Here is a 13537-nt window from a genome sequence, read left to right as displayed (position 1 = left end):
TTGGTCATTTTAGTCACCTGCACAATGTACCTTTGGAATCCTAGTTTCACTTTTTAGGATGCTAAGCAGTGTTTTAGGTGGGGAAGCACCTGTCTCTACTGAGTCCTCATTCTGTCCATGGCAGTGTTGTCTCATAATTAAAAATCTGGGTGAGAGAATTTGAGGCTGTACCTGGCTCAAGTGATTGTGGAGCGGATCTGGGAAAGGAAGGAGTACAACCAGTAAGAAGAGGATGATCACAAGTAGGTGAATGAGGGCCAGAAGGTGGACCACTTGGAGTACTAGGATGACCAGAGCCATGAGGACCAGGACAAGAAATACCAGGATCAGAGTGACCTAATCAATGAGGACCAGTGTTTCCAGTGCCAGAGGGGACCAGGAACAAACAGATGATGAGGAGCAGGACAAGGAAAAAAAGGACCAGGGTGAGAAGGATCGAGGTGGATCTTGACCCAATTGACAAGAGCCTGAAGAAACAGAGGCACCAGGGTAGAATGAATAGAAGGCCCTTGACCATACCTTTGAGAAGGGCTAGGAGGGCCTGAGAATGAGGACAACAAGGGCCGGGAGTAGCAAACCCAGATGGAAAGTCAAAAGAAGACTAGTACCAGGAGGACCAGGGGGTCAGACATAAATGAACCAGTACAAAGAAGACCCAAACCAGAAGGAACCTGTGTTAGCAAAACCTGGATACCCTAGATTAGAAGGAGCAGAGGGCATGTAAAGAACCAGGAAGTCTAGGCCCGGTGAGACCAGGATCAGAAGGTCCATGATGGTCAGAACACTGGGGTATCCTAAACCTGGGTAACAAGGATTGCATTGACCAGGGTGACTCGAAACATGGAAACTAGGAGGACCAGTGACAGAACGATGATGAAACCAGGACCCGGATTGATGGGTCCAGGGTCAGATTGATAAGGACAAGATGGACCATTCAAACCAGTATGGCTAGTAGGACCAGGATGGGGCAGGAGGACAGGATACTTGAAGGCTAGGGAAACAAAGGCCAGTGAGACCAGCATCAGAAGACCTAATACATGAGGCTCAGACAAAGGAGTACCAGAACTAAAACCAGGACCACCAGGCCGACGAGTATCAAGGGCACATAGAAGACCAAAGCAAGAAGGACTCAGTGCAATAAAAGAATCATGACCAGGAGGAGCAGAAACAGGGCTCGGAGGGTTATGAAGATTAGGACATAAGGGACCAGGGCTCATATTACCAACTGGGGCAAGCAAGGTGTTAGACTTTTTGCCTTACGCAGGGTCATCCCTAGTCTTTTTGCCTCCTTCCTCCTGGTTTTTCTGACCTCTCGCTGCTGGCTCTAGGACTCTGAGCACTTTATAACTGCTGACCAGTGCTAAAGTGCAGGTGCTCTCCCATCTAAAGTTGGTATGATTGGCTTACACCTAATTGGCATATTTAATTTACCTATAAGTCCCTTGTACAGTGGTATCTCTATACCCAGGGCCTGTAAATTAAATACTTCTTGTGGGCCTGCAGCGCTGTTTGCACCACCCACTGAAGTGGACTTTTAAACCTGTCTCAGGCCTGCTAGCGCATGGCCTGTGTGCGCTATTTTCTGCCACAGGGACCTGGCATCTAAACTTACTTGCCAGGCCCAGATCTCCCCTTTTACTACATGTAAAGTCACCCCTAAGGTACGCCCTAGCTAGCCCTATGGGCAGGGTGCCATGTATGTAGAAAGGCAGGACATATGCCATTTTGCATGGCCTGTCCTAGTAGTGACAAACAGCCTAACTTGGTGTCTCACTGCTGTGAGTGCTGCCTTCTCATGGGATTGCATTCGAAATGCCCTGCCTTATGTGTAAAGGGTATTGTCTGATTTATGAGGGGTAGCGTAGGCGTGTTTGGTATGGTTGTGATGGTGATAATAAATACTGCTTACTGGTGTGGGTGTATTTTTTATTACTATCACAGAAATGCCACTTCTAGAAAGTGCGCATTTATCTGTGCTTATGACTCTGGTATTTTGCAGCTTGACTCCAATCCACGTCTGGGCAGATTGACAGCTGGGGCTTTGTGCATACTTTTCAGACAGCCTGTAACAGGGAGGGTGGAGGTGTCATGGAGGTGCATCTGCATACTGAATAGTCTTCCTGGGCTGAGAGAAGGGAGAGACGGGGCACACCTGCATTTGTAAAGGCTGTGCCCTGGCCTCACACAATAGGGTCGTTAACCCCCCACTGATGTTTGGAGCCTGTGCTGAAAGGAGACAGGGGGCACTCTCAGAACCAGTTGTAACTGGCTGGAACCTCCTCTCCCTACCATTGTAAAACACTGTAAGAACTGAGTATAAGTACAGGGGAATTTTCCCCACAATTTGGAGACTCTTGGAATCATCTTGGAACTGGACACCAAAGGCTGAAAGGACTCACCAGGGACAGCCATGGACTGCTGCTGCTGTGCTGACCTGTGACCTGCCTGGTCACTGTGAAGGACTTGCCACTTGCTGCCTTTCCCTTGTGCTGACCTGTCTTAAGATTCTGCTCCCAGGGGCAGGGTGATGTGGCCCCTGGCCCCTGCATCCATTTCTTCATGAGGGGTGCTTCTCCGTGGTTGCGGCTGCCATAGCGCTGATTGCAGCGCGCTTATGGAGCCTTGGGAGCTCGTAGGCTCCTTGCTGCATTGTGCCCCTTTAAATAAGATCACCGCTGCGGCCCGGGAAGCTGGAAGAACACTCGCGCACCGCATCGGGTGCAGGTGAGTGTCTGCTCGGGCCCCAGGAGGGGTCTGATCTTCTTGTGGCTTCACGGCAGGACCAGGGGAAGGCACCGGGAGTGCCACCTTCCCCCTGACCTCTGCGTTAGGAGCAGGACGCTCCTTTTCTGCTGCTAGGTAAAACGGGCATTATTGTGGCCCCCCCCCTTGGTGGAAGGGCCAGTGGAGGCCCGGGGGGGCCCCCCAAAGATCGCGGGTCCCAGGAGTGGCCTGTCATTAAACCGGAGGTGGTGCGTGGTGCCCCCCTCCTACCCTAAGTTGTTTTTGCTGGCTTTGGCCCCCCTTGTGAGGGCCGGTTGAGGCTCTGGGGGCCCCCCAGTAATCACAGTCCCCAGAGGGGCCTGTCTATAAAAGAGAGGAGGTGCATGTCGCCCTCCTCTGACCCCAGAGTATAAGGGAGGCCCCTGTTTTGCGCTTAGGAGCACCGGGGGCCCCATTGTTCGCCTTCTAGGCACTGGAGGTGCCTTCATCCAACCAGGTACTGTTTAAAGGACCAATATAGTTGCAATCCAAAGTTCTTTCTACAGACTTTTGTTTGATTCATATATTACCTACCTGCGTTTGATGTTTTTACATATGTGTATGCAAATGTTCCTTTTATGGGCATGACTTGCCAATATGTTTCCCTAACTTGTACCATATGTTTTCTAATGTTCCTACTATGGGCGTTTTATGATATTCTTATGACAAGTTGTTCTAATGTGATAACGTGTTTCCTGACTACTGCTTATGTTGCAGAATACTAAGTAACCTGTGTGTTATGTGTGACTACTGCTAGTTTGCAGAGTAACTAATATGTAACGTTCTGACAACTGCTAAGGTAGCAGTATAGTACTGATATGTGATGTTTGGTCTGATAATTACATTGTGTACAATACAGTATATTTTCATATAATTTGGTGTTGTGTTTCCTTTGTGGTGGGAATATTGCATCACATGTGTTGTGTGTGTTGTGCAAACGCTTTACACATTACCTCCAGGTCAAACCTGACTGCTCGTGCCAAGCTACCAAGGGGGTGAGCAGGGGTTATCACGGACGTGTAACTCCCTTGCCCTGACTAGTGTGGGTAAGTTCTGCCTGGCTGAGGTGCATACCCTAGCCAACCAGAAACCCCATTTCTAACACAAGGGGACTAGACAGAGGTTGCCAGGAAGACTTGAACAAGGAGATCCTGGATAAAATGGGCCAGGTTCAAATGCTGCAGTACCAAAAGGACTAATATGACAACAAAAAGATCTAGGAGGATCAGGACAGTCCAAGCCAGGAGGACTAAGCTGACCAGAACACAAGAGGCCAGATGGACAAGGAGCCACAGTTTTAGGGATAGGAGGTTCAGGGTGAGAAGAACCAGGACGAGGTGACCAGAGGCAAGCGAACCAAAGGAAACTGAGCCAGGTAGGCCACGACTGGGGAAACCATGAAAGGCCAGAATGTCCAAAAGGAAAGTACAAGAGGACAAGAAGTACCAGGCTAACCAGAACCAAGGCTAAGATGGTTGGTGAACCAGGTCCATCAGAACTAAGCCCAGGAGTAACCAAACTATTAATACCATGACCAAGAGGATCAGGACAAACAGGCACATAATCTTGAGAAAGATTATAAAAAAGAGTAGCGCAGCCATAACCAGGCATGCCAAAGAGGTGAGACGAGGTACAGTAGAATGCTAGAAAAAATGTTTTGATAGAACAAGAAAACAAAGGACTAGAGGGAGCAAAGAATAGCAGGGCAAGGAGGATCAGAACCTTGAGTTCTAGGACAAGAAAGATCAAGGTGAGGAGGAAATGGAGCATCAGGATCAGGGAGATCAGGACAGGATAACCACACCATGGAGGGCCATGCCACAGCAGAAGGAAAAAGATGGGCAAAAAGATGAGGAACAGAATAGCCAGGACCAGGTTGACCAGAGCAAGAAAGACCATGATCAGTAGTGTGAAAGCATGAAGACAAATAGCAGGAGGAACAGGACAGAATGCTGGAAGACAAGAAAGATCAGGAACATGAGAATTACGGCCAGGGGACTAGGATAAGTTATGAAGATGAGGGAGGCAGTTCCAATGATATAAGTAGGACTAGAGCCAGTAGGACCAGGACTAGATCAAGGAGTATTAGAAGGATCAGCATTAAGAGTACCAACCAGGAACAGGCACAAGAGTGCCAGGCGGACCATGATCATAGGACCAGGGAGCAGAGTACCAGGTGACCAGTGATAGATTCAGCATCAGACTCATGGTCCGTAAAGCTCTAAGGTCTAGATGAAGAGTGGTGGAGATATATATGTGGCAGAAGTGTTTGAAAGACCAGTAAAGAGGCAATGAGTGCCAGGACTTGTAGAATTGTCTATGTCACTCCCAGACTTTTGAGTTGACATTCTGTATCTGTGTATGTGCAGTGGATATGAGGCAAATTAATAAGACTCTGTGTATGGTAAGGTCTATGTTCAAGGACAAGTGGGATGCATTTTGCATGATGTGATAAGGAGTTGCTGCAACTTGCCTAGACAGGGGAAGTGTATTGACTGCATTTTTGTGGCTGGAGGGGGGAGACCTAGGCATGGAAGTAGGAAGGATGCATGAAAAGTTACCCACACAATTTCATTGAAGCCATTTGAAGCAAAGGGCTGCTGATTAGTTCTTTCCGATTAATGACACAGGGTCAAAGTTAGGTGTGGGGGGTAGGTCAGAGGTTTTTCTTGTTAAAGGTGAAAAAGTATCTAAGTAGGGCTGCTTTGTTGTCTGTGCCTCATGACTCCTCAAGGAAGCTGATGAGAGCCACAAAGGCTGTGTATGAACTAGGCGGAAAATGACATTTAATAGAGAATCACCACAAATCAGTTCAAAATTTTCAACACTGAACCTACATCCTCTGTCCGGAAAATGAGTATAAAAGAGGAACTGTGAAAGGATTGATCTGCAGGTCACAAGAACGGAGGTAACAAAATGTCTGTTTATTCAGCGTCCCATTTCTTACAATATTTGTAATAAAGCCAATTGTTAAAATATCTCTGTGGGGTTCTTTTCATCTGTGCTTTGATGTCTACGTGTCTTTCTCTGTTTTACTGGAAATATTAATTGCTGAACATATGCACTTTATGAATAATTTTGCACAGCCAAGTTGTTTTTAACATTGTACCTGTAAACCAACTATACCCCTTATTCATTGAGCTCAGATTACAGTTTGAAAGGGTTTTTAACAATAGACTTTGACTGAGGACAGGGCAGTAAGAAGACCCAGGATATGCTTTTAACTTAGGGCAAATCAGGTGATGGCTGAGTTTAGAACCTCATCTGGAGACAGTGATTTTTTGATGCCATTCTGGTTAGCACTCTTGCTGTTCTTTACTCGAACATGCTATTTAATGGGCACAAGTGCGCTGATGCGCCCCTTATGTGCCAAAGGCGCACCAAAGGCTAGCCCATCTGCTCCCAGCAGTGCCTGTCTAGGACCAGGTACAGAACCCCTGCCCTTCAGAACACAGAAGGATCTGCTACTCAGCAGAAGGTCTGAGGTCACTAAACAACTCCCCTCTGAAATGGGATGTAAGCATACCATCAACCCAGATAAGAGAGATCTTATATGTTGGCAGTGCAAAACAAACCTGCAAGAACATAGGTTAAAATTACTGAATGTAACATCTGGAAGAAGGGAGCAAAATAGCTCAAAATATAGGTGGTCATTACGACCTTGGCGGACGGTGTTAAAGCTGCGGTAATACCGCAAACAGGCCGGCGGACAAAAAAAGACCCTGGCGGTAACCGCCAACAAAGACAGCCACTTTAACACTTCGCCCGCCACGGCGGTACAGACAAGCAGCGTGGCGGTCACCGCCAACAGACAGGCGAGAGACAATGTACCGCCCACACTATTACAACACACCAATCCGCCACCTTTTCCGGGGCGGATTCACCGTGGATAAAAACACGGCGGAAACAGCTTTTGCTGTGGGAAAATGCTCACCTGAACACACTCCACGTGGAATGACGACTCCATGGAGCCAGAACTCCAAATCCTACCCGCCCTTGTCTTTCTGCTCCTCTACGAACAACAGCGACGTAGGCGCAGAACATACCGGTGAGTACTGCATCTATGACACCGGGGAGGCAAAAGTTAGGGACACACACACACAACACCCCCACCCTCGCATATTACAACATACACACCAATGCAGTAAAAAAAAATCACAGTAACAACCCACAATTCCCCCGGAAGAATGCAAAGACAAAGCGAGATCCGTTCAAATAGTGTAATGTGCCAATAAACATGTCATATAAAAATATACAGAATCATATCTCGAAATCTGTCATAATTATATATACAATACAAGAAGTAGTGCAGATATGTACACAACAATGTCCGTGCACCAACAGTCCAAAAATGCATGGGCGAGGCCCACAATAGATACCTGACCAAAATCCGAGAGAACACTGCCGGGGCATCAGATAGAAACACTACAGGCACCTCACGGGGAAGGGAAGGGGGGGGCATCTCAGCTGGATGAATGCAAAGCCAGATCCACGACGGGGCTCCATGCCCACTGTACCATCCTGGGGAGTGCAAAGCCACAGTCTCTCAAGTCTCTACAGTGGGTGGCTTGCCCACTGTGCCATCCTGGGGAGTGCAAAGCCACAGTCTCTCAAGTCTATACAGTGGGTGGCTTGCCCACTGTGCCATCCTGGGGAGTGCAAAGCCACATTGACGCAAGTAGATGCAGTTCTCAACTGGTACTGGGTGGGACTGGTGGCAAGACTGGATGAGTCTCCCCGTGAAAGTACATGTCCTGTCACTGTCCCAGCTGCACATGGGAGAAGGATGCCTGATGTGGCGGCCTATTCATACCCACACAGTGTTTGCCCTGTTCAGCGGTCTTCACCATGGCGGTCTTGGCCTTGTTCAGCGGTGCTTTGCCATGGCTGGCTATGGACTGTTCAGCGGTGCTATGCCATGGCTGGCTATGGACTGTTCAGCGGTGCTTTGCCATGGCTGGCTATGGACTGTTCAGCGGTGCTTTGCCATGGCTGGCTATGGACTGTTCAGCGGTCTTTACCATGGCGGTCTTGGCCTTGTTCAGTGGTGCTTTGCCATGGCTGGCTATGGACTGTTCAGCAGTCTTTACCATGGCGGTCTTGGCCTTGTTCAGCGGTGCTTTGCCATGGCTGGCTATGGACTGTTCAGCTGTCTTTACCATGGCGGTCTTGGCCTTGTTCAGCGGTGCTTTGCCATGGCTGGCTATGGACTGTTCAGCAGTCTTTACCATGGCTGGCTATGGACTGTTCAGCGGTCTTTACCATGGCGGTCTTGGCCTTGTTCAGCGGTGCTATGCCATGGCTGGCTATGGACTGTTCAGCGGTGGCCTGACATGGCAGTTCAGATACTGACATTGGTGTGTGGCATGACGAACTCCGCACTGGACATTGGTATGTGGCATGACAAACTCCACACTGGACATTGGTGTGTGGCATGACGAATTCCGCACTGGACATTGGTGTGTGGCATGACGAACTCCACACTGGACATTGGTGTGTGGCATGACGAACTCCACACTGGACATTGGTGTGTGGCTTGACGTTCCATCATCGCCCCGCGGGGCTGTGGGATCCTGGTTCCTCCTGGCCCCTGACTCCGGCGGAGGTCTCCTGACCAGTGACGAAACTTGGGCCCTCCTGGGCACTGACTCCGGTGGTGGTCTCCTGACCAGTGACGATACTTGGGCCCTCCTGGGCACTGACTCCGGCGGTGGTCTCCTGACAAGTGACGATACTTGGGCCCTCCTGGGCACTGACTCTGGCGGTGGTCTCCTGACCAGTGACGATACCTGGGCCCTCCTGGGCACTGACTCTGGCGGTGGTCTCCTGACCAGTGACGATACTTGGGCCCTCCTGGGCACTGACTCCGGCGGTGGTCTCTGGACCAGTGACTACGGTGCTGGCGGTTGTGTCTGGACCTCCGGAAATGATGGCACACTTCTCCGCCGTGACACTCACAACAGGCTGGGCAGACTTCCTCGGAACCTTCCCCACCTTCTTTGGAGTTACAGCTGACTCACCAATCGCCTTCGATCCCATTTCACTTTTTGCCCCACCAGGAGTCTTGACACGGTCCCGTCGTCCACTCTCCAATTTCAGAGCCTTTACAGGGGGTGGGCTGACAGTGCCTTGGCTCCGGGTCAGAAGACAATTGGAGAATGAGAAAAGGGTAGGGAAAAGGCAAGTAAATGTATGAAGGAAGGACACCAAGGAAGGCTGTCAGGTTTTTCTCATCATGCAGAAAGGACTAATAAAAAAAATGTTTACTGGTTGCTGACTGCAAAAAATATATAGTTTATTTTAAGGTGAAAAGCTGTGGCTCAGGAGGGAGAGGTGAATATTTTGAAGAATGCATTCAGCCAGGCAGTGCAATTAAACTTGTTCCCAGCTATGATTACTTAAGCACATTGAGATTAACTAATATGGGAGAAACATGTTTTAGAGTGTTACTGTCCATAATCAAGGAACTTATTTCTGCGGTAGGATAGGCGTTTTTTCCATATATACACCTTACCTCACAGGCAGCTTCCAGGTTGGGTGGTACTGCTATGGATTAAAAGCTAGTAGAGTCATTGTCAAGAGCAGGATTCCTACAACGGTGCTTTGCCTGTCAAATGTGCTTCTTGGTAAGACTACTTTTCTTTCCTCAGATTTGGTATTTGCCTTCTGTAGTTTTAGAAATCTTTCCTGGTTAATGAGCTCAACATTTGTCTCCTATCCACCCCGCCCAATGCCTGCTGGGTTAAAGTACACTGCTGTTCCTCTGCCATGGTGATGTTTCATGACATTCACCTCACTCTCTACACAGCAACCTGAACATTAGTTAAGTTCTGTTATAGGTGGTTATTTGCTGAAAATCCTTTTTACCATATGTTTTATGTTTGCTAGAGAACCTCTCTGCCACTGAACAGTGAACCACAGTGATCTCTTGCCTGGCAGTGTTTTGTTTCTTTTGTCCTGTTCCCTTTTTTGCTCATACTATCCCAATTCCTCCCTGGTTTATGTATTCATACCTTAGTTTGGGCAGGAGGGAGAGGTTTTGAATTCTCTTCAACATATTTTATTCCAGAACTCTGTCACTAATGTATCCCATGAGGAAAGCTCCCAGAGTGTCAGGGCCACTTGCTAACTCTATGTATGACTGATGGTTTACCACCAGACCGGAAGGTTCAGTGCCTCCATTTCAGCAGAGCAATTGCTGTACTATAAATGAGTCTCCATAGAGTGAAATAGTTATCCTTCTCAGTAGTTCCTGAAGCCCTGGGACACCGGTGGCACATGAAACAGAGGATGAAAGAATACCTGACCAGCTTTCTCTGAATCTTTCTTTTTATCCCTGAAAGCTAATCTCTTACTGAAATATTTTACATTTGCGGAGAGTATTCCTTTTTCTATTTTAGGGTGTTTAGAGATGAATTGTATATGGCCTACTAAGGTGCATTAAGCCAATTAAGCAGTTGCCATTTGTTTGCGCATACGAAACCATATAAAAGTCTAAGTTGAATTTTCTATTGACATCCATTATACATATGCATAAATTAGATGGGCAGCACAAAAATGGCAATTTATTTAACTTTAAATGAGAATATATTTTGGATTGGAACTAGTTTGAGACAGACACTTAACATCATCATCCATAAAAAAAAAAATGCATCCAGTGCTTTGTTTCAGTTTGACAAAAAAAGAAATGATGGACGGAGTGTTGAAACTTCTCAAACACTCACCCCCAGTCACAGATCTGGATTGAATCCATCGTTATTTTGCTTACCATTTGACCCCAGTTTGAACCCAGCCATATGCAAATCAGTCATGACCCTTTTCCCCATGGGAACAGTCAAGTCCGAACTGCCAAGCCAGGTCTTCCTTGGACCGGAAACAAAGCTCCTGGGACAAGTTGTGGGATATCATATCTCGTCAGCCAGGCTAGCTTGAATCCAGTGGCACTTTATTTCAGCTTTGTCGTTGTAATTTGGCTCAGAACAAGTCCAGGATGACAGGAAATCAAACACATATCTCAAATATATGACTGCACGGAGGTGTGGCAAATACGTTAGCACCTCGCACTATGATCCAAGCATAGGGCTGACAAATTTATAAGGAAACCATATTACTTATGCACTGATATAAACTGGTGGTGTATAACACAAATATAGATAAAAAATATTGTATTAATTGAATATTACTTTGTAAAATGTATCTATTTTTTTATTATTTTTTATTTTGTTTTCTATAAATACTATTTTAAAGTCATTATTGTTTTATTTAAATGTTCTTTTTATGGGGGGGGGGGGTATTTGATTTTATTGGGTAGTACCCGGGCAAGTGTATTCATTTAAATTTATTTGTGTTGTTTACAATATGTTTTGCAGTTTTTCATCTTTTGCATGATATTTCATTGTTTGTTAAAATGATATCAGTTGGAATGTTATAGGTAACCCTTCCTAAGTAAAACACTTTAAACTTGTTTTATATATTTTATGATCTTCTTAAAACATGTCAGAAGGGCACAACCTGAAATGGAGCTTAAATGGACAACAGTGAAGCAGGTGAAAGAATGTAGGTACTTGGGAATTATTTTTAATCATATATGAATTTTAAAATCCATTTGGAATCCCAGGAACAATGACGTAATTCAGTGGCAGGCGCTCTACCACAATTGGAGTCTGAACTGGGATATACATCACTGGAGGTCTTAAAAGAAACATATAATTTGAAAATTGTACGCTTATTGCTATATGGGTCTGAGAAAGTTCTTGAGAGAGAAATAAAGTGTATTGGAGTCGTAATGATGAAGATTTAGAAGAACTGCCTCAGACTCCAGGAGGCACTATAAATTGAGACTGGATCTGGGATGGGTGAATATTACACTTACATATTGTCAAAGAATAGTAAACTATTGCTATGGTTTAGCCGACACTCCTGAAGGGTCACTGGAGCATTTGATAAAGACTATCTTCAGTCAGAAAGTTTGGATTCATGGTTTTATAATTTAAGTAAAATCATTGAGAAGATCAGTCCTGTAGTACAGTGAAACTGTGGGGAAAAACATTAACAACTAAGAAGAAAACTTTAACATATTAGATAACAATTTCGGCTATTAAAAAAGAAAGAGAGGACTGTACCAATAGACATCTTTTTAATCACATGCTGGATAGAGTGCAAAATGGAAAACTGCAGCCATTTCTAAAAGATAAAAAAGATAGAAATATCAGGGGTAGACTCTAAAACTGAGATTAGGGCAAGTGCCCTTATTCATTAAGCTGAAGATATATAGAAATGGGAATGGAAAAGACTGTGTGAGAATAGGTAATATCCATTTTGTATAAATGAGTTTATTACATTATTGCATTTAATGGTATTTTGTGCATACTTCTCACAAGAAAGGAGGACATTACTAATTTCTGTCTTTGGACCATCTAAAATTAGGAAAATGAACAATCTGCTCTCCTCTGTTGTGTATTGTCACAATGTTCAACTTTTTTTTTAATCTGAAAATTCTTAAGTATTGTCAATGCAAAGTTAAAATGATGGTCAACAAAAGACACTTAAAAAAACACCCAGCCAACGAATGTGGGCTTGAGCTGGACAATAAGGCAACATATTGGAATAGACGTGATCAGGAAGTCTGCTTACTTTCATCTTTCAGCTAAGATAGTTCAAAGGGAGAAAAACACAAAATGGCCCTTATGACCAGCTGTTGATGAGAACTATATAAAAATAAAGTAATAATTTACTTTAAGCCACTGAATAGATTTTATAGAGTAGTTTTCTTGCAAATTCAAACAAAAGGCCTCAGAACCAATATAGAAACAGACACAACATTGTGGAGCCATACAGATTAGCCACACCCCTAAATGTAAGCCTAATAGCCACCTGTACTAAAAGAATCTTTAATGGTTTACGCAAAAGCAAATACTGAACTCAACGCCACTATAAGCCTAATAGCTGTCTGTACTAAAAGTATCTTTAATGATTTATGCAAAAGCAAGTACGGAACCCAAAAACCAAAAGCCACAGCCACTTTTCAACATAATAATGCAGTCAATGCAATACCAAACATTTCCCATTACCACCCTCCCTTTTGTCATCGGCTTTATCGATCAGGTTGTGTCTACACTTGTATGGGTAACTATAGAGCACTGTGGTAGAGCAATGTGCTGAATTCATGAAGAAGTTATTGATTTTCTGAGAAATATAAGCGTGCACATGTTGAGTATATAATTTCAATACTTCTGGATGGGGCGCAGTGGGGGAGATGGTAAAGAATAGGTCGTGGGGAAGAGACTAGTGGCAGGGCTAACTGGGTTTGCATTATGGAGTGAAAGGGTCTCCACAATCAACAACTCTCAGCGTTTCCGTCCTAAGCGCCTCCCAGAAACCCTTCTAGTAAGGTATCCCAGTGCATTGAGATCAGCTTTTTACGTGATCCTCTATATTCTTCACAGTGAATTGCTGTGCTTTTTGCCTGTCTGCTTTGTAATATTTCTTCCCACCATTCAGTTAGTGGTGGAATCATGGGGATTTCCAATATCTAGTCAGCAGTCATTTTGCTTGGAGGGGGGCCAGTTCTATTAATTGGGTGGTGACTTTGGAACTAGAGGGTCGAGGAAAGAGGCCTAAAACACAGTGTTCAAGTGTTTGCTAGTGGTTCGTGTTTGTTAAGTCACAGATCGTTTCCCCATATTGAACCAGTAAGCCGTAAGCCTCAAGAATGCTCAAATCATGTCTCTAAAAAATACATCCAAGGTTTGGCAGCGGGGGCAATGTACCACTG

At 45.4% G+C, this 13537-nt stretch overlaps 1 protein-coding gene across 4 annotated transcripts in view; it reads right to left on the bottom strand.

Moving 5' to 3' along the window:
- LOC138247184 (killer cell lectin-like receptor subfamily G member 1) overlaps nucleotides 1–13537 on the bottom strand; it is a 163752-nt gene that overhangs the window by 33760 nt on the left and 116455 nt on the right. Inside the window, exon 7 of one of the 4 annotated variants that reach the window (XM_069201931.1) lies at nucleotides 11851–11946. The exons of the other annotated variants lie outside the window; for them this stretch is intronic. Within the exon in view, the coding sequence (XP_069058032.1) occupies nucleotides 11904–11946 (43 nt within the window). The 3' untranslated portion in view covers nucleotides 11851–11903. Of the gene's footprint in view, nucleotides 1–11850; nucleotides 11947–13537 lie in introns of those variants that run through there. 4 annotated transcript variants of the gene reach the window in all.

Source organism: Pleurodeles waltl, chromosome 7 (genome assembly GCF_031143425.1).
Source record: "Pleurodeles waltl isolate 20211129_DDA chromosome 7, aPleWal1.hap1.20221129, whole genome shotgun sequence".
Lineage (NCBI taxonomy): Eukaryota > Metazoa > Chordata > Amphibia > Caudata > Salamandridae > Pleurodeles > Pleurodeles waltl.
The sequence above is the reverse complement of the archived record's forward strand: the minus strand, read 5'-3'. Positions and strand labels throughout refer to the sequence as shown.